Source organism: Hibiscus syriacus, unplaced genomic scaffold, assembly GCF_006381635.1.
Source record: "Hibiscus syriacus cultivar Baekdansim isolate YM2019G1 unplaced genomic scaffold, ASM638163v2 tig00111427_pilon, whole genome shotgun sequence".
NCBI lineage: Eukaryota > Viridiplantae > Streptophyta > Magnoliopsida > Malvales > Malvaceae > Hibiscus > Hibiscus syriacus.
Window position 1 is genome coordinate 2,511,228 of NW_024063088.1, and position 20,614 is coordinate 2,531,841.

Sequence of the window (20,614 nt, forward strand, 5' to 3'; positions counted from 1 at the left end):
AGAATGAACTAGTTTTAAGTTTTTCACACCTATTTGATAAATTTTTTTTATAATTTTTTAGATAGATAATTTTAAAATTTATTTTATTTTTTAATTAAAAATAATTAATAATTCTTATATAATAAAATATTAAGGTGATGTTTTATGTATAGCTTTTTTAATTTATTCATTATTTGAAAGATAAAAATCTTGTTTTTATTATGAAAAACAAAAACAATTATAAAAATAAATTTAATTAAAATAATCACATTTTTTAAATTTATATTTCATAAATCGGCTGGGTCGATTTTTTTTCTCAGCCCTAGATCCACACAAACGATTTCCCCCGATATTAAATCAACACCATTTCTCTAGGGTTTCAAAGCTGCCGCTGCTTCTTTGCTTTCTGCAAGAGAAAACCGAAACGGTCTGCCCGCGCCTGTTCTCCTTCACTTGGCAGCCATGGTGCCTATTTTTCTACATCTCTTTCCTTATACAGATGTACTAATAATATACTTATCTACACCATTGAAGTTGTACTTTGTTTCTTTGGTCAGATTATTCCAGAGAAGAACCGTAGAGAAATCTCCAAAACCTTTTTCAAGGTGCGCATCACTTTCTCAATTTTTCTTGTAATTTGTTAATGTGAAACGTTACTAATTTTTCGTTTCTTAATTGCTTGATCCCTTGAGAAACTTTAGCTTAATTTTGATTCATTGTGACTAGTCCTATGTCTTTTGTTGTTGATGGGAAAATAAAGTGAGCTTTTATTTTATATTTATTCTGCTTTGAAGCATTTAAAATAGTTAGATTTTTTTTAGTTCCGTCCGTGTTTATTTTTATACCTCAAAGCCGAGATCTCAGCAGATGATTGTGTTGTGTTTCTCATTGAAAATTGTTTGTGATTTTATAGAGGGAGTTTGCTATGCAAAAAGGATTACAATCTTGCAAAGCACCCCGAGATCGATGTGCCAAATTTGCAGGTCATTAAACTTATGCAGAGCTTCAAGTCCAAGGAATATGTCCGCGAGACTTTTGCTTGGATGCACTACTATTGGTACCTTACTAATGATGGAATTGAGTTTCTCAGAACTTACCTTAATCTTCCATCAGAAATTGTGCCTGCTACTCTAAAGAAATCTGCAAAGCCCCCTGGTAGGCTAGGTGGCCCACCCGGCGATCGCCCCCGGTAATGCATCTATGAGGGCTTGATACCCTCTTCCCCTGATTTGTTTAAATTTGATCTTTTCCTCTTTTAGTTTGTTTGTGGTTGTTAATGAAGTCTTGCTCGTCTCAATTTTAGGGGTCCTCGCTTTGAAGGGGACCGTCCAAGGTTTGGTGACAGAGATGGGTACCGTGGAGGACCTCGTGGGGGTGACTTTGGTGGTGACAAGGGAGGTGCCCCTGCAGACTTCCAACCATCGTTCAGGGTAATTTTACATTTTGAATTTGGTCTGTGTTAATGGATTAGATCGATTCAACTTACTTTTATGTTATTATCGATACAGTTCGATAATAAATTATACAATGAAATTAATGTAAAATTAAGGTTTTCTTACTGCTTTAGTTGTATGTTAAATTTATACAATGAAAGCATTCAAGAGTATCTTAATTAGTGCTTAATTTTAGGCTCTAGCTTGATAAACGTTGTTTGTTCTCATACTGACTTAAAATTCTTCCAATGATCCCCTTTGTATATTATTGAGGGATTTAGAACTTAGATGATTGTTTGGATACAAGGTCAAGCGAGTTTACAAACAATTTCAGAATGGAATTCATTTTGCTTATATTGGTAAAGATTGAGCATTCAGACATGTCACTCACCGGCAATCTTTATAATATTTTACTTAATGGCGATAGCAGTTTTTAAGTACAACCTCAGAGCTTTCCTTATTTAGGGAGGCTAACTCCATTTTTGTGTTATGTAGAACTTGTGGTGAAGTCCTTGTTTTGACTAATGCCCAATCTCACTTGCACTTGGTACTGTTACTAATTATCGCATGCATTTATGATTCTGCTTCTTTGCTTTTGTTGTGCAGGGTTCCGGTGGAAGGCCTGCCTTTGGTCGTGGAGGTGGAGGCTATAGTGCAGCTCCATCTGGTTCTGGTTCTGGTTTTGCTTGAACCATTTTTTTTACCTGTTGGTTTGAAACATAGTATTGAAGGAACCTTAGAACTAATGCTTTGTTAGCGTACTGTTTTAGCCTTGGTTCAATGTGGAACTTATAAAACTTACAATTTTATGTCGAGTTTTGTGGAATGGAACCGTCTCTGCTCGCTTTTTACTTCAATTTTTTCCTTTCCGTTCTTCCAGAGGAAAACAAATAGTTTTATAAAACCATGTATACTTAAGATTGTTGCTTTTATTTTTTCACGGAATTTTAACTTAAGATTTGAAACTATTCCATCAAATACTAAAAACCCAAACTATGATAAACGAAGTACAGCATTTCTTTTAGTTGTTTTAATGCGGACAAAGAAAACAAACGAGAGAAGCAGCTATTGGATTTAACAAAGCTGAAGATTGACCAACAAATGGACCAGTATATATACTCCCGTATCGCTTCCCTCAGCATCATCACCGCAGTCCACCACTGTTCTCATCCTTGTCGATACTCAAACCCAACTTCAACGTTCTCTGAATCATAGCAGTGAATCTGTTCAGATCATCAAGGCTGAACTCAGATGCCAAAAGAGCTGTCTCAAACAGCAGCAACACAAGATTAGTTATCGGGCTCCGCTCTCTTCCTAAGCTCTTCCATTATCAGAGTTGATCTCCATTGTTTTCATGCTAGACATGTAAGAGCTCATGCCGTTGTCCCTCAAGGCCTGGGCTTGTTGATGAGTTGCCATTCATGTCGCATTTCCTTGATCTTCTTCCTAGATTTAGTCTTCTCGTCAAATCTTCAACATCTCCTTCCTCTTTCTCAAGCTCACCATCTTCGTCATCACTAATCTCTTTCTCAGTTGTCTCAATCCAGAGGTAAATTAGATAGCTAATGCACTCATAGTGCTTCTTCACAAGGTCCCTGATCCTCCTTTCCTCCAACTACTCCATCTAAATAGACAATTTTCCAACTATTAGTAAAGAATACAAATGTACATGATCAAATCTTTTAAATTCTAAAAATGGGTTATAAATGTTTACCTGATCTTCTTTGAGGAAAAGGGTAATTTGAAACCCTACCGAACTGATCTCCATTAACATCCCTGGTCACAGTGAAGGAGCCAACTTGGGGATTCCTAGATGTCTGTTCATCAGCATTGTGCATTGTGGTCTCAATGACTTTCTCAGCGACCAAAATAAGCGGAGTAGAAACCGACACCGAATTGATTAACTGCAGCCTCCATAATTCCTTGGTTCTAGACCATGCAATTGAGCCCAAGTTATTCACCAAATCTTCGTAAAAATAGCAAAGTTCAAGCAAAAAACAAAACAAAACATGCATCTCTTCAGATGACAATAACGTCAATAGAATCTTGGAAAAATACAAATGCCAGTTACCTGCTTTAGACATGCCGATACCACCGTCAATGATCGAGAGGATCATGTTAACCTTGTCTGGTACGAGCCTAATGAAAAGCTCTGGTTGAGCATCGAGTTTGCTCTTATCGGCCAGACACTCAAATGATAGTATGAACTAAAATGATCTCACCTCACATCTAAAGATTGAAAATCGATAGCATAAAACAACCCATATTTTAGTTTCATCCAACTGTTGTTAACTGAAATGCTATAATTTACTGTTGTAATTGTAGTTTTGTAACTGTAATTTGCTGTTATAACCTGCCCTGTTATGGTTTTACATCCTTGGGTTGTGCAAAATAAATAATGTAGGATCAAGTACAATCCAGAAGCTATATTAGTTAAGTTTTAGTAGCTTAGAATTAAAATATTTTTATAAAATATATATAACTAATTTCAGTTAAATATTACTTTTATAAATTATATAACAACTATTAAGCTTGATTTAATGGTTAGATCTTGGACCCTTTTACAAGGGTATCAAATTTGAATCATCTCCATAGTAAACTATTTGATGCATTTTTATCGACTAATAAAATAGTGGCCTTTTTATTGATGAGCACTAGAAAGAATTATTCAATTAAAATGAAATATTGAGGGCTACAATACTTAAAAAAAATAAGATCAAAGTGATTATCTAATCACGTGTTAATGGCACTATATCTATGCCTATATATTATTTATATATCATATAAATTAAATTTATAATGTACAATATTGTAATATAACATAAAAATTAAATTTAATGAAAAGAAAAATATTTTTTAAAATAACAAAATAATAATATGGACAAGTTAAAAACATGCTTTAGTTATTTATAAACATGGACGAATTTGGACAAAATTTGATGTTAATATTGTGCTTGAATAAACATGAAGTGTATTAATCTAATATATAAGTGACTCGACCATGAAAGTCTCTAAGCCCCATTTCGATTTTATTTGAACAGACTTTTGGATCCAAAATTACTTTTGGAGTAATAAACAATGCTAACATATGATTTTTGGATTCAAAAATAAGTTTGAAAAATACCTTTTCATCTTAAACACAAAAGTTAAAATTTTAACTTTTGCATTTGAAAAATATTTTTGGAGCGACATTTCTAACCTTTGTTTGTTATCATATGACAAGTTTATTTATAATTTATAAATTCTATAATTTGTTATCAACAGATAAGCATATAACCGTGTGGTTTACTTTTTCTACATCTATCATGTCAACTTTTTTTATATAATTTTAGATAGGTTATTTAAAATCAGACGATATTGTAAACACATAATTTCGTCCCAGCCTTCTAATTCAAGTTTAAGCTTGTTGGCACGAATCAAGCGACTTAATTGTTCAATGATTTATTATTATTACTTAAGATCCCAGACTCAAACACTACATATGTCAAGGATATAATTTATTGTCAGAAAATAAAAAAAAATCCAACGAAAGCCATCAGCATTAAGTGACGAGTTGAACAAATCGTCGGCATTAGGTGACAAGTTCCACATGTCACTGTAGCTTTCACCCCATTTCCCTAATGAATTCATCATGATCCCCATTTCTCCATTTTTTTTCCAACATCAACATTGACCTCATTTAACTTGGGTTAGCATGAAAATTAATCCTTTAAAATATAACATTACGAAAAGCAAATTTAATATGATAATTGCACTGGACTGAAACAGATATGCACTAAAGTTGAGAAAGCATGAAGTACAGAGGTTTTTGACTTTATGGAACCGAAACCAGAAATTAAAAGTGCCATTATATGACTTATTCTATCCTTTTCAGACCATACCATGCTGCCACTCATCGAACCAAGATGCTCCCACACTGCTACTGAAGAGCGTAGTTATCAAGCAATGCATAGACATCTTATGTGTTCATAACTAATGGCAGCTCTAGATTAATGCATCATATTTAGGAGCCCCTTGGGTTGATTGGATCTCCAATCCAAATCTTATTATTATTCATTACCTGCCTCTCTTCAAATCCTTTCAGTGAACCCAGAAGAAACTGGTTGCTGAGATATCCAAGGGCTCTAACTATCCGTTTTCCGACCCTCAACGCAGGTAATCATCCCTAAGATGGTACAGATAACTATGGTATATGGAAAACTATCTAATGACAAGCAGCCATACACGGGATGGCATCATATAATTCTTGAGAGTTCGATGGAAGCAAAGTTACTACACACTCACGGTCTAAACTGCAGAATCTAAAACTAGGGAAGAAGTGAATGACATAGTTGGTGCCTACTGCATATCTCTTTGTTCTAAAGTTATCTAGTCGGCCAAAACAAAGAAACTTTGTACTCTGCTTTGAAGGCCATGAAGTGCAGTGAAGCTCCTAGATTTTAAATGCATATAATGTGAAACAGTATCGATTCTGCATTAAATATCAACTCACAACAGAGATGAATTTTAAGTAGGGATGTAAATGAACAAAGTGTTTGACGAACTGTCGTGAACTGTTCCTATAACGTTTGTTTATGTTCGGTTATTAAGCTAAATAAATGAGTATGAACAAAAATTTTATGTTCATTTAATAAACGAACGAACACAAATAGATGTGTTCAGTTCGTTTATTTTCACGAACAAACTCATTTATTGGCTTATTTATAAGTTCGTTTATCGACTCGTTTACTTGGTTCTTTTATTTATTTTTTTTTTTTAAATATTGATGAAGATAGAAACTAAATTAATATAATAAACTTTGGAGTTCAAACTGTAAAGCCTTAGGAACTTAAGGACTAATGGCATAATTTCACCTTTTTTTACTTGCAAATAAATGAATAAAAAGAGTGTTGGTTGTCAAATATTAAACGAATGTTCGCGAACGATAAACGAAGGAATAGGAATACCTTCAAAAAATGAATAATGAACACGAAAACGATACAGAAAATTTAAAAGAATACAAAATGCATGAACACCTTAAAAAATAAACAAAACACGAACATAACTTTGTTCGTTCATACTCGATTCATTTACACCCTTAGTTTTAGGGCACAAGCAAGAGTTGTATTTGAATACTAAATGAAATCCAATCATTTATCAGCTAGAATTTGAATCATCCATATACCAAGGCATCAGATAAGAACAATTTCTCGTACCTAATCAGATAAACTAGAGGAATTCACTCCAAAAGAATAAGATTCTGAGCGTGAAATGATTTTTGGTGTTCATTGACCAGATTCAAGAGATTGAGCAATTAAAATGCTTCAACTCAACAGGTAAGAAGACTAAACCTTCAAGCAAGAACAATTCACACCGACAAAATTTTCAGACAATCCCACAATGCAATTGAATAAACTTCATCTGGAATCAACAAACACAAAACCTAAAACCCAACTCTACAAGCTTAGCTATATACCAAGTTCAAATCAATAAATAGCAAGAATTCAAAGGCAAACTAACCTTAACTCACTGTACATAACTTCTTAAAAGATCAACTTCATTGTCCCCTACCCTCGGAAAATGAGAAGAAGCCACGCTTTTTGGGTTCTTCCTCGACCATAACAGCCTTCATACTATCCTGCTCAACGAGCCTCCAAGCAGCTTGCTCGAATGCCAATCCTGCAAGGGTCGGCGGCTTATTCAGAACAAGCGGATACCCTCTATTGGTGCTTCGAATGACCTCAGAATCCTCGGGAATCACCCCTAACAATGGCAGCCCCAACATCTCTTGAACATCCAAAACTGACATCATATCTTCTCCTTTTATCATATCGGTCCTTACTCTGTTCACTATCATTTTGATATCCTTATCCCATCACATTCTAACAGCCCCGTCACTCTATCCGTCCCTTAAGCTAGTTATGTCCGGCGTCGTCACCAGAACCGCCTCGTTTGCCGGAGTTATTGCCGTTATGAACCCTGCGTCGATCCCCGCCGGACAATCTATTAGTATGAAATCCGGAGACCTTTCCTCGCGCGCTTTGAGAGCATCGACTAGCCAAACCAACGCTTTCCCGCCGAATCCGATGGGGAGTTTCGATCTGGGCTTGGAAATGCAAAGCAATTCGAAGTTGGACCAACGCTTGTCTCGAACCAATGCTTGGTCCAGCCGGCAATCACCGTTGAGTACCTCGACGACAGTGTAATTCACGCGATTCTCGAGACCTAGGAGGAGGTCTAGGTTACGGAGACCAACATCGGCGTCAATTGCCACCACGAAGAATCCGAGGCGGGCTAAGGAAAGTCCGACATTAGCGGTGGTTGTCGTTTTTCCAACGCCGCCTTTCCCGGATGTTATAACCACCACGCGCGGCGTCTCCCCCGCCAGCTCGGGCTTTCTGTTCCATTGAAGGACAGATGAAATGGGGGCGTGCCTCGATTTTGAGTAGGGTTTTGGAGGCTTTAGGGTTTGCGGATTTGAAAGGGGTTTAAATGAGGGGTTCGGAAAAGTGGGATTAGGGTTTGAGGGAAGAGTCGTAAAGAGAGCATTGTTTATTTGGAATTTAGGAAGACGAGAAGGAGGATATCATTTTATTTTACGCTTGGAATTTGTACTATGACCCGTATCATTGTACGGTTGAGATCTACATCCTATCCGTCCAAGTGGGGAGAACCCTAATCGGACGACAATTGTTTACCCGAGTAATGGTACCTAGGCCTGTAAATGAATTAAACGTTCAGCGAACCGTTCATGAATCGTGCGGCGGTAAGTTCTTTTTTATTTATTAATGAACGAACATGAACAAGATTTTGCGTTCGTTTAATTAAATGAACGAACATGAACAAATGGTTCGTTCGTTCATTTACGTTCGTGAACGTTCGATTATATGTTCGTTTATGTTCGTTCATATTCATTATGTTCGTTCATTTATTCAAACAAAGAGCAAGTTGAATACGTTACGAAGATTATTGAAGTGTTTGGATTTCAAGAAGATTGTTTGGTTAAACAAATTAACTTTAAGACTTTATTATGTTCATATAGTTTTATTATTTATGTTTGTTTTTGTCGTATTCGAATAAATTAACTCTAAAGTTTTCGGTTATATAATGAATTTTAAGTTTTTATCTTGTTGTTTACTTTTTTACATTCGTTTGTTGTGTTCGAATAAGTTTTTTTTGTTTGTGTTGTTCGTTTATGTTCGTCCCCACACCCACTACCCAACTGGAGACGTACCCGGCTAGATCCACCTGACAGCAACATTAAGTTATACATAAGCAACAACATAAAACAAACACGTCCATTAATAAGCATAATAAAATAAATCAAGGATTATCTGAATTAAGTGTTAACAAAGATCTTAAAGTACATAAACACCATAATAAAAGACATAATTAAAGCTTAGAAACATAAATGACAAACACATAATATTTTTGTTCTTTGGCACAACATTTTCAAATTTCAAGCAATACTTGTGACATCTTTCACTCCAATATTACAATCATCATTATCTCTTTCCTCCAATTAAGAGCACTCCAATTTAAATTCAATACTACCTATATATAATAGAAGGCAAAACTAATATAAGTTAGTAAATAAACTTTAATAAGATAATTAAGCACAATTTGACAAATAACATAGACTAAATAATATTACCTTTAATATCGGTCCAATGCCAATTCTGAGCACACATTAATGCTTCAATCGTCTCCAAAAGTAGCGACTACGATAAGGACTGATTACTCTTCCACCTGTACTGAATGTATATTCTAATGGGATAGTAGAGAAATGAATGCTCAAATATCCTTTGCTATAAGTTGGAGAGTTGGATAACTATTTTCTTTTGTTTTCCACCAATTAAAAATATCAAAATCATCAACAAGTGGTATGTTGACAATTTCTAAGTACCTGTCCAAATCATATTTTTTTGAAATTGCATTATTATTTTGCTCTACAAATTCAGCAAACTCGTTCAACATTGTTCATTTAGTTAAATTATCCCTGATATTTGGTTAAATTATAAGTTATATCTTATACAATATTAAGATTTATAAATTAGTCTTTAAAATTATATATAAATTCATAATGGTCTAAAACTTAATGGGTATTTAGTGGGAGGCGGATGTGGGGGGTAAGGTCCAAACCCATCATCCACCCATTACCCGCGAAGGGTGCCACTTTCTAAATCCACATCCGCCACTACCCACTAAAGTTATACCCATCCCCGCCCAATTGGAGCAGATACGGTACGAAATCCACGAAATTGTACCCGTTTGTCATCCCTAGTTACAATAGAGAATTTTATAAATATTATCACATTTTAAATAACATCCAACTTAAAATGTTAAACCTTTTAATATTATAGTCGCATCTTTTTTTCATAATCTTTTTAGCTTAAATTAATTGTCTTTCTTTATGATTTCGCACTAAGAACAGGACCAATCCATTTAAACTACACTGTTTTATTATTTAGATTTTAAAATAATTGTATTTTGAGATGTATGACATTATTGAAGTTTCTTTGGTTTTAAATTTTCTAAAATCGTGTATGTATGTATATATATATATATAATTTTGCTTTCTTCCATGCCTCTTTCTCCATGCTTCAGTTTTACATTTATTATACAAGTGTGTCAGCGTTTCATCCAAGCATTTGGTGGAAAAGAACACATGGGTAAAATGCAATCAGGCCTGTGCCATAGGAAAGTTTCAAATATTACCTACAGAAATGGCAGCCTGTAGTTGGAATGAAGACTTGCCCAAGCACAAGGGTTCTCAGATAATCTTTTCAACGAGGCATGATAAAATTTCAGTTTGGAGGACAAGTGAAACATTTTACATTTGACATCCTCATTGGCTATCCAGAGTTTTAACCATTACAAAACAATCAATTCTTCCAGCAATCATTCCCACTCCCATGTCATGCCATTACTTCTGTCTCCACGGTCATTCAGGATCTTGTGAATTCTTTCACAGCAGTCTTTCCGAATCATGGAAATTTTGAGGTATTGTCCGTGTGGAATTCTGTTGCCAATGCTGCTGAAATGCACTGCCATCCTGAGCCTCAACTTCAGAGCTGCCAGATGGTTTGGCACCAGTTGTGACGAGGTTTTTAAACCAAGCTTGAAAACGGGGGCTTCCACTGTTTGAGTTGCCGGGGCTATCATTACCACCATTAGAACTAGACGTAACACCCACAAGAAAACGATATGCCACTTTGCTAGCTGATACTATCTCCGTCTTGGCTTGTCTCAACTGCAATAATTAACAGTACACTAACTTCAAGTACTGAACATAGCAAGGTTTCAAACTTCAAGCACTGACCATATTGCAATTTTCAGTTTGTGCCTCCTGCTTGTCAGTACACATGCTCAATATAAAATATAAAGACTATGGAAATGTACTATGCAAGCATTTTCTATCTTTGCAATATCAGGATAGGAATGCAGCTCACAATCAGATGTTAAACAAACTTTCCTATTTTGCAAGTTTTAAGGCAAACGCTTCCAACACAAAGCCTATGAAACAGACAATTGGTCCATAAAAGTTATAACACCTGAATACATCAAGAAATACTCGCACTTAAGTGATTAATAGGAAGAAGAAAAGCAATGACAAGAACAGATTCTCCTAGTAAATGTGAACATATGGTAGCATGCATAGCTTGTTTGATGCTAGAAATTTAGAGATTTTCAGCTGATTTATGCAATCATTACTGAAGAAGGGTCACTCACCCGTAAGGCTGTGTTTTCTGCTATTTCTATAGCAGAGTCACCAGCATTAGCAAAACGGTTGACCCAGCCTGTTAAAATTGTAAGAATAGCAAGCCATTGTAAGTTGAAATGAACCCACTGGGAAACACACTCGCGCACACACTAAGAGATCACATTTTATCTCATCAAAATACAGCCAGATATGGGCCAGCAGAACAAGTGAAAGTAAAATGATTTTCCTTAGCTTCATAACCACTGAGAATAAAGTAGCCCAAGCCAAAACCTAAGTAGTTGATATTCAGGTTTATCACCAAAAGGCAGATACATAGAACAGAATAAGCAAAGGACTAAGGTCATGGTTAGCACCCACAAATTAACCGTCTCCATTAAGCCCAACAGTCTACAACTTATATCAAGCAAAAGGCCAGGCCCAACTTACAAAGGTGAGGCACCTAATTGTTGTATTAGTATCATTTTTTTTTATAAGAGTTGTATTAGTATCATGCTATTCGTAAAATAAAAATAGGAAAGAAAAATCCCCCCTCTCCTTGAAAGTTCAACGAAAGGGCTATATTAAAGAATTTGACCATCTGAGAGCGGGTTTGTTGTATTAGTATCATGCTATTCATAAAATAAAAATAGCAAAGAAAAATCCCCCCCGGCGCTCCTTGAAAGTTCAACAAAAGGGCTATATTAAAGAATTTGACCATCTGAGTGGGTGGAAAAACTTATATAGGGAACCGTAAGTTAATAGAACCAAGCCTTTCGCAGACTCATCACAGAAGTGGTACAATTTTTGGATAACAAATCGTAGGAACTTCCGGCCATTTCTACCAAGCTCCTGCAAGATGGTTTACCTTGAATATACAAAAGTTAGTTCTTCCCAGGACCATGGACTCACGATATGTATACATTGGATTTTTTCCAGAAGGACAATTAAACACCCCAGACCCATGCTCACAGAAGCCAAAAGACCATTCCTCTTCTCCATATACCTACCAACAGGGAAAATTAAGTTATTAAACATTTAAACTAGAGAAGTAAAGCATCAATAAAATTTATGATAAAGAAAGTCACGAGAAGCTGACAACAATATTTGTGTACCCATCTCAGATGCCAAACCTGACCACATAAATACTGTCTGAAATGTTCACTTAGGGTAACTAATATGTCAAATGACATCTGTAAGAAAATATTCAGATACAATGATACATACATGAGTATCTGATCCTATGAATTACAGATTTGGTATAAACAAAGTTATCAGGCTCAAGGCGCATCGAGGTGCAAAGTCCTAGAGCCTTGAGGCGCGAAGGGCATGAAAGGCGCGGGATTCACAAAGGCGAGGCGCATGATATCCAAAAATTGTAATACATGTATATTAATGCAATCAAACTCAAATAGATACCCAATATTATCAAGTACTAAGTTTAACAAAAGCATCCAACATGCATAACAAACATCAAATAAAGTCACTGATAATCATCACATCAAACGGAAATGTCACTCACGTTTTTATTAATAGTAAACCTAAAAGTGTAACGGAAGAAACATTATACACTTATTTTTAATAAAAAAATTAAACATCAAAAATTAATTTAAATATGATTTAGACATTTCATTTTATATTAATTATTTAGAAAAGGTAAAATATAGAAATGTTGTTTTGAGGTAAAATTTTAATTACATTAAATTAATATAAACAAATATCCACATCAACCGGTCACAAACGTTCCACGTCATGACTTTATCCATTCCCACAGTACCCGCGACAACTAAAGATTTTTCTTCCCGCCAATCAAAATACGACACGTTACCATAGCTTTTGTGTTTAAAATTACTCACTAATCACTTCCTCCATTTCTTCTTATTCGTACGAAGACAAACCACCGTTCAAAATCCCCCTCACCGACCTTTTTGTTCTTTGAGAAATGAATCCAAATAAGACATCGGAGGATGAACAACACCCATCCATCGCTGCCGTGAACCGCCGTATCCAATGGCTGTCCCTTCACCTGACCCCACTTCCACCACTCAGCTGATATAGTCAGTCTACACCAGATCCGGAGGTCATGCCACACGGTCCCATTACTAGGTCAAGGGCCAAACAATTCAGGGAAGTGCTCTTAACTAAGTGTCTTGAAGCTTTTGATTCATTTGATAACTTAACACTCTCTAATGTTATGTTATATAATGTTTTAATAGCTAAAGAATAACTTAGTATGAATTCATATTATACATGTTATTTTAATATGTTAAACATGTTAGGATAGTTTTATTATCATATAAGCATGATTAGTATATATATCAAGGCAGCATACTTATATTGCATTTCATTAGTTTATTTGCATCATATTAACTCTTAGGCTTTATACATTATCTTACACATATAGGAGATGATACTTAGCTCATGACATCATACTTAGCTCACATTACCATAAACAAAAGGCAGCAAGGTATTAGCTCGTTTTAGCTCAATATCATGAACTTACCTTGTTTCCTTGCACATATAGGTACAATGGAGTATGATGCACGTTGAGGTAGCTTGGTGACGATTTGGAAGTCACATACGCTCACAACAGCTCACAAAGTACAAGGCAGCTCATGGAATGCTAAGGGAAGCTCGATTCAGCTGGAGAAGCTTCAGGCTAGCTAAACTTAGCTAGTTGGACTATTTGAAGCTGAGTTGCTAAAAGTGATGACAAAGGTAGCTGAATGTAGCTGAACATGCTGTTATGGAGCCAAAAGGACTCGGCTAGGAAGATCATTCATAAACAGCCCCATTCCTTGCTAGCTAGCTCAACAACTCAAGCTAGCTTGGAAGGAGACACATGCCGCCCAAGATGGAGCACCATGACCAGCCATCAATTCTATGCGCAAGGCACCCAAGCATCCTAGAGAGGCCATGTGCACGCCTTGTGACCAGACCACCATGTGATAGGCGTGTGACTTCATTTAGGCGCCAAGATGAAGAGTCCTCTTACCATTCGGCCAAGCACTCCTTTCTCTAATTTGCACCACTTGAAGGGTACAAGCACTATTCGGCCAAAGGATATTTTCTTCATTTAAACCGAACCATCCTCTCTATTTGTAATTAAATTATGTCATTTTATAGAGGCACAATGGCTGGCCGAAACCTCTTGTAACCATTCGGCCCATATCCTTCCATTTCCTAAATAGGAAAACATATTTCATTTGTAACTAGACCTTTTATTCAATTAAAGTGAGATTATTCTCTTCTTAAGTCCTGGTGACTTTTTATCGACTTAGCAAGTATTTTATACTTGTGGCGTCACCCCTTTCTTTCATCTTGATACTTCTGGTTCCTAGTTCATCTTCTTAAGTCCTGGTGACTTTTTATCGACTAGCAAGTATTTTATACTTGTGGCGTCAACCCCTTCTTTCATCTTGATACTTGGTTCCTAGTTCATGCGTTTTGACCATCGCAATGGCCGCATCACGCATCAAGCGCCTGATGCGCGCTTTTTTAAACCAAGATCCAACCTTCACCCTAACTCAACATGCTAACGTACACCAAGTCGACCAATAAACTCGAGGTCGACAAAGCCTTCCTGAAGAGCTACATGAGAGGGAAAAACAGGGAAACACAAGAAAATCATTGAGTTCTTCGAGTCGAGGCCCGATTTGCAAACCCCAGTGGGGATTCCGATGAAGGAACACAAGGTTTTAAGCCCACATCGCGCATCGACTGAGCCTCGCGCCTCAGAGCCTTGCACCGCCTCGCTCCTCAGAGCCTTGCACCGCCTCGCTGAGCCTAGGTGCGCTTAGGCTATGTGCCTCGCTTTAGTGTTGAAAAATCCCCGTTCAGTGAGCCTCTGCGCTTTTGCGCCTAAGGCGCCTTTTTACAACTATGGGTATAAAAAAATTAGACTATAGAAAACAAGAAAATATCAAGGATTATCCATGAGACTAATGACAAATGAATCTAAATTTGCCAAAAAGGGAAGCAGCCATTTCCAGTACCCAAGACTGCAAGAATAAGAAATAATTTGTCCTCTATGCGTTTCATCAGTAACATAATTTAGTCGAAGCATAGAGAAAATCTTCTATAAGTTCTTCAAAAATAAACTTGATACAAATAATCAACAGAAACCAATCATTTCGTTGCAAAACCCTCTACAGCAAAAAACGGCAGAAATTTCAACTTAAAACTTAGTAAAGTCCTCTGGTCTGTAACACTTTGGTCACTTCTGAGGACACTGCAAATCTCTAGAGTTCACTAGGTAAACTAGATAAATTAAATGATAAAACAGACTACCAAGAAATAGGGAAACTATAAATATTTACAGGCATTCTCTTTTCCACTTCCCAGCTACCTTGAAGTTGAAATTAACCCTTTAACCGAACCAGATTTAAAAACCGCCATTTTTTAACATTGTTTTTATCTACAATATGCAGCAATACTCGAATGAGAACCAAGAACCAAACATCTTGTAAAATCGGCGTCAATTATTCAGGATAGATTGAACAAGTTAAATCCTAGAAATTAAACACCGATAAAAAAATCACATACCAAGAACCCTAGATCTCACAGAAGCACAGGAGTAAAAAAAGTAATGGAAAAGCGAAAGTGGAAGAAGAGATGGACCTGAACGGCGCTGTGGAAGATGCCGCGAGGCCTATTCCGTCCTTGAAGATCTTGTTGATTTGGAGAATGGTAGTGTTGGTTTTATCGGATCCACTGTTGGTCACATCGTATATGTATTTCACCTCTGTCATCTTAACTTCAAAAACCTAAACGCCTCTCTCTCTCTCTCGATTCTAGACCTAGTCTCCCAAAACCTTCTCTTCTTTTCTTTTCACACTTAAAGCTCCCACTCCAACGATTCAATTCCGTTCAAAAGAAAAGAGTTGGACTCTCTAGTCTTTGCTTTTGCGTACTCCTTGGGATTTTCTTACGCCACACCACAGTGGCAAGTAAAGTAATTCCTTTTTCCGACTCGAAATGCTCAAATCCCGGAATCTCCTTCTCCTTCTCCTTCTCCTTTAAAATGTTTTCAAATTGCTTAAGAATTTGGATTGAAAAGGACGAGATTTTTGAACTGGCCCTTGGAAGTCAGTTAAAATTACGGAAACGGCCATATGCTTTTTTATGTCTATATTTCTTTTAGGCTTAATACACTTTTACTGCCTAAACTATCTCAAATTACGATTGGGTACTTAAAGATTTTTTGCTAAAAATATATGTTTAACGTTTTTTCCGTTACTTTTAAGTGCCATCGTTATTTTTTAAAATTTTAATTTTTTAATAATAATAATATTTAAAAATAAAAAAAGAAAAAAAAAACCACTCCCCGTGTCGTCCCTCTCCCTCCCATCCCCCACCTCCTATGGTGAAGGGTCACTCCCATTTGGGTTTTGTTCGAAGCAAGACGAGGAACTCAACGGTGGCGGTTGTGTAACGTACGGACGACTACAGTCGTCGAAATTGTCGGAAAACAACAATAAAAGCCTAGAAATCTGACGACTCTCGCAACATTTTTCACGACGTCGACGCAATTTCACGATGGGTGGAGGATTGAATTTTGGTTGTGACGGCGAGATGGTTTTGACAGTGTCAACTGTGACGGCCACAAACCAACAACAGTCGATCGACAGAGAAATATGTGAAATTTGGGATTTTTTATTTTAAAAAAATTATAATATTAAGTTTTATTTTAAAATAAATAATTTTTAAAATTTTATATGCGTGAAACGTGTCAGATAATGACTAAATTCAACCGTTGCGGTCTAAGAACTAAAAGTATAAAGTTGAAACGTTAGACACTTAATTTTAAAAAAAATCTTTAAACACCAAATCATATTTTAATGTATAGTTTAAGCATTAAAAAGTATATTAAGCCTTCTTTTTACCATTTTTAACTGATGTACTTTAATTTTTAAATGTGATTATACAAATTCTTTTTATTTTCTTATTTCTTTATTTTGGTGGTATATATATTTTTGTTAAAGAAACATATTACGTTATAAAAATTATATATTTGATTACAATATAAATTAAATTATCCTTATTTTAAAGAATATTAAAGATAATCATTATTATTATCTTAATTTTAAAAGAAATCAAAGGTTATATGTTAAATTTATAGCGTTTGAGTATTTTCGATGAAACAGATATTGGATCACGTTAAGGAGATGAAAAGAGTAAATTGAAAATTTTGAATCTAACAATTATTGACGATGGTGATAAATGGCGACAAGCAATGACTGATGCTAATGTTAAGAGACGGTTGATGATGAGACATTTTAAATTGATTCACGGATTAAATTAATATTTTATTTAAAATTTAAGAATTAATTTTTTATTAACGATTCATATCATTACATTAATAAAATTTAATATTTTAAAAATAAAAAACCTATAAACTAATGACGTAAGTGGTAGAAAATTATAAATGTATATAGATGGTTAAAATTTTTTTTTTTAAATTCATAGATAAAATAAAAATGAACACTTATTAAATGAAAGTTATCATTCCAGTAGTTTGTCCTTGTTTTTACAAGTGTGGGGCACCGAGTTTCTGAAATAATTCGCAGCCCCGAGTTGGATAAGATGCCTTACGCTTGTCCTCACGTTATGCAATTATTTCCTCTTACGCAAACACCCACATCTTTTGCATTTTTTTCTTTCTAGGTTCACTTATTTAAATGTTAGTGTAAGTTATACGGTGACCACTAAACTGTTATTCTTTTTTATTTTGATTACTAATGTTTTAATTCGATTAATCAGATCACCTAATTATTTAAATAGTTAAATTAAATCATTTGTCGTTAAAACTTAACAAAGAAGATGATGTGTCGGTTAAAAATTTTGATATAATTATTCATTTAATCTCTATTACTTATACAAGGTATCAATTTGATCATACTTTTAACTAAATTCAATATATTTAATTATCTAATTAGATTATGACAGTTATCTGTCTATAGTTGAATGGTTAAATTTAATTAATTCACCAATATTTTTCCTCCGATAAGAGGGTGTGTTACCCTCTTATTACAAGAGGACAAATGAAAGAAGGTGTTAGCATTAAAGAGATCTGAACCAGGGGCGCTTGGATCAACATGCACATAAGCAACTACTAAGGTAAAGGGATTAGATGGTTTATGTTTTATGACATATGGTACATATTTTTGTATACTAATATCAAAATTTTAATATAAATTCATAACATTTTATACATCTTAACTTAAATTTATATCTTAATTTTAAAAAATATATTTTATTTTTTATTCAACTTATTAAATATTTTTTTTGAATGAAGGAGAAGCTAGAGGAATTACATCAATGAAATCGTAGGAAAGGAGGGCCGTAAATGTCCCTTTGTAAAACAGAACCGAGTCCTCCTGGAGGAGAGCTGAAGAGAGACAAGGAACCATCATGTCTAGTTGTAGACTTGACCATGAAATCTGCTGGACTATTAGCTTCACGCTTAATCAGATGGAAATCAACATGCCAAGCGTGGCAAAGGAGAGAAGAAGTCATATGAACTTGCAATAAGGGACTATCCATCGAGGCATGAAGCAGTATACAAATAATTTTTTTATTTTAACTTAAAAATGTATTTTATTCTTAGATTAACTTTATATATATATATATATATATTATTATTCTTTTATTAACTTAAGATAATAATAAAATAAATTTTTTGAGTTAATTAAAGAATATTATATATATATATATATATATTTGAAGTTAACATAATAAGAAAATATAATTTTAAGTTAATAAAAGAATAAAATATATTTTTAAAGTCAAGATAAGAATAAAATATATTTTTAAGTTAAAATAAAAATAAAATCTATTTAATAAGTTGAATAAAACAAAAATATATAGTTTTAAACTTAGGATATGAATTTAAGTTAAGAAATATAAAATGCTGTATTTAAATTAAATTTAAAACATCAGCATACCAGATATATACAATATATTGCAAACTATAAATTCTATGGTGTCCTTGCCTTAGTGGTTACTCATTTGCTTGATACCCCAAAGTACCTGGTTCAATTCCCACAAATTCTACTTTTTTTTCATTTGTTTTCTTGCAATGTCACCTTCTTATTCGAGAAAAATAAATTTAAACGAATTTAATTAAAATTAGGATTAAATTGACATTTTGTGTAAGTAATATGAACCAAATGTGTAATTATACCAATTTTTTTTTAACTTAAACGTCATTTTGTTTGTTAAATTTTAACGGCAGATGGCTTGATTAAACCATTTAAATAGTTAGATTGTCTGATTGATCAAATTGAAACATTGATGGTCAAAATGAAAATGAGCAATAATTGAACGGTCACCCGTACAATTTACCCTATATTTTACTCAAATAATATTTTTTACTGTTCACGCTCGTTGTTAAATGTTTCTAGTAATAGAAGAGCAATTTTCAACTTTATAAGTAAGGTTAAACATCTAAAAATTATTTAAAATTATGATTAGAAATAGGAATGGCAACGGGCGGGTTCAGGGTGGGTTTTGCTCGCCCCGTCCCCGAACCCGAAATGAATTCTCATCCCCAACTCCGACACGATCCCTGTCGGGTTTTTTATCAGAGCGTCTCGTCAGGGATTTTTTTTGCCCCGTCCCCGTCCCCGACCCGAAATATTATACTCAAACTCGAACTCGAACTCGAACCCGAACCCGAAAATATTATATATATATAATTAATATAAAAAATATAAAATATTATATATATATATATATATATAATCGGGGCGGGGTGGGGCAGAGATACCTTGCCCCGTCCCCAAACCCGACCCGAAAAAAATCCTCGATACCCGACCCGATATCATTCAAACCCGACCCGAACTTGATCGGTTTCGGGTTTCCTTGTCGGATTCGAGTAATTCTGTCATCCGTAATTAGAAAACTAATTTTTTACATAACCTTATAAGTTAAATTTTCTAGTTTTTTATGTGGAAAATCACTTTTGGTAAATTTATATTTTTATCCTCAATTACTATATTTTTTATTTACAACATAATGTATAAAAAAAATATTTTATCTTTTTAAAACTATATTTTAACAACAATTTCAAATAATTAAATTTTAAATTATACTTTTCAAAAATATTTTTAAAATTATTATTTTACAACACTTTTAAAATTATTTTTCTAAAGCAGTAGTTAGTCAAAAACAACTTTTTACAGAAACTGTTTATTAAACACATGATAAAGTCACTTTCTAAAAAAAAACTGTTTTATGTTGAGATGATATAAGATGTGAAAATCATCTTTTTAGGAAATGTCTTCTGACACCTAAAATCACATCAATTTCAGATTTCATTTGGTGATTTATGGTTTTAATTATTACATTATTAAATTAAGAATTTAAGTTAAAAATCAATCCCTAATATATCTCATTGTTTGAATTCTAGTCCCTAACTTCATTTTTTTTGGGTTAAAATAAGTTATTAAGATATAAAATAAAGTCATACACCACTAATTTAGTTATAAATCGGAATGATAACAAATTTATATTTCCCAAT

At 34.4% G+C, this 20,614-nt stretch overlaps 3 protein-coding genes and 1 long non-coding RNA gene across 4 annotated transcripts; 1 reads left to right on the forward strand and 3 right to left on the reverse strand.

Annotated features, from left to right (window-relative positions):
• Positions 1–324: 324 nt before the first annotated feature.
• Positions 325–2,238, forward strand: LOC120162985 (40S ribosomal protein S10-1-like). Its single transcript, XM_039173023.1, has 5 exons — positions 325–444; positions 537–584; positions 893–1,168; positions 1,283–1,409; positions 2,019–2,238. Exons 3-5 carry the CDS (start codon positions 975–977, stop codon positions 2,100–2,102), a joined length of 405 nt encoding a protein of 134 aa, XP_039028954.1. The 5' UTR covers positions 325–444; positions 537–584; positions 893–974; the 3' UTR covers positions 2,103–2,238.
• Positions 2,239–2,556: 318 nt separating this feature from the next.
• On the reverse strand, positions 2,557–3,529 carry LOC120163126 (heat shock protein 82-like). The gene is made up of 4 exons (XM_039173129.1): positions 3,484–3,529; positions 3,161–3,378; positions 2,829–3,027; positions 2,557–2,675 (listed from the first exon to the last, which is right to left on the reverse strand). The coding sequence occupies exons 1-4, from the start codon at positions 3,527–3,529 to the stop codon at positions 2,557–2,559; spliced, it is 582 nt and encodes a 193-aa protein (XP_039029060.1).
• A 3,174-nt stretch (positions 3,530–6,703) lies between these two features.
• Positions 6,704–7,977, reverse strand: LOC120163127 (putative septum site-determining protein minD homolog, chloroplastic; the record flags this gene model as incomplete). The annotated part of the gene is given in 3 exon segments (XM_039173130.1): positions 6,704–7,262; positions 7,265–7,296; positions 7,298–7,977. Coding segments are annotated over 3 exon segments (1,026 nt in total), but the record flags the coding sequence as incomplete, so codon positions are not given.
• Positions 7,978–11,971: 3,994 nt separating this feature from the next.
• Positions 11,972–15,839, reverse strand: LOC120162977. The gene is made up of 2 exons (XR_005519599.1): positions 15,712–15,839; positions 11,972–12,097 (listed from the first exon to the last, which is right to left on the reverse strand). It is a non-coding gene; the product is annotated as an uncharacterized LOC120162977 (long non-coding RNA).
• Between the last annotated feature and the right edge of the window lie 4,775 nt (positions 15,840–20,614).

Coding starts and splice junctions, on each gene's coding strand:
- LOC120162985 (XM_039173023.1), top strand. CDS start 975: ATGCAGAGCTTCAAGTCCAAGGAATATGTCCGCGAGACTTTTGCTTGG. Junction 1,169..1,282: donor CCACCCGGCGATCGCCCCCG/GTAATGCATCTA, acceptor TCTCAATTTTAG/GGGTCCTCGCTTTGAAGGGG. Junction 1,410..2,018: donor ACTTCCAACCATCGTTCAGG/GTAATTTTACAT, acceptor TTTGTTGTGCAG/GGTTCCGGTGGAAGGCCTGC.
- LOC120163126 (XM_039173129.1), bottom strand. CDS start 3,529: ATGATCCTCTCGATCATTGACGGTGGTATCGGCATGTCTAAAGCAG. Junction 3,028..3,160: donor ATGGAGATCAGTTCGGTAGG/GTTTCAAATTAC, acceptor TAGATGGAGTAG/TTGGAGGAAAGGAGGATCAG. Junction 2,676..2,828: donor AAGGAAATGCGACATGAATG/GCAACTCATCAA, acceptor TGTTTGAGACAG/CTCTTTTGGCATCTGAGTTC.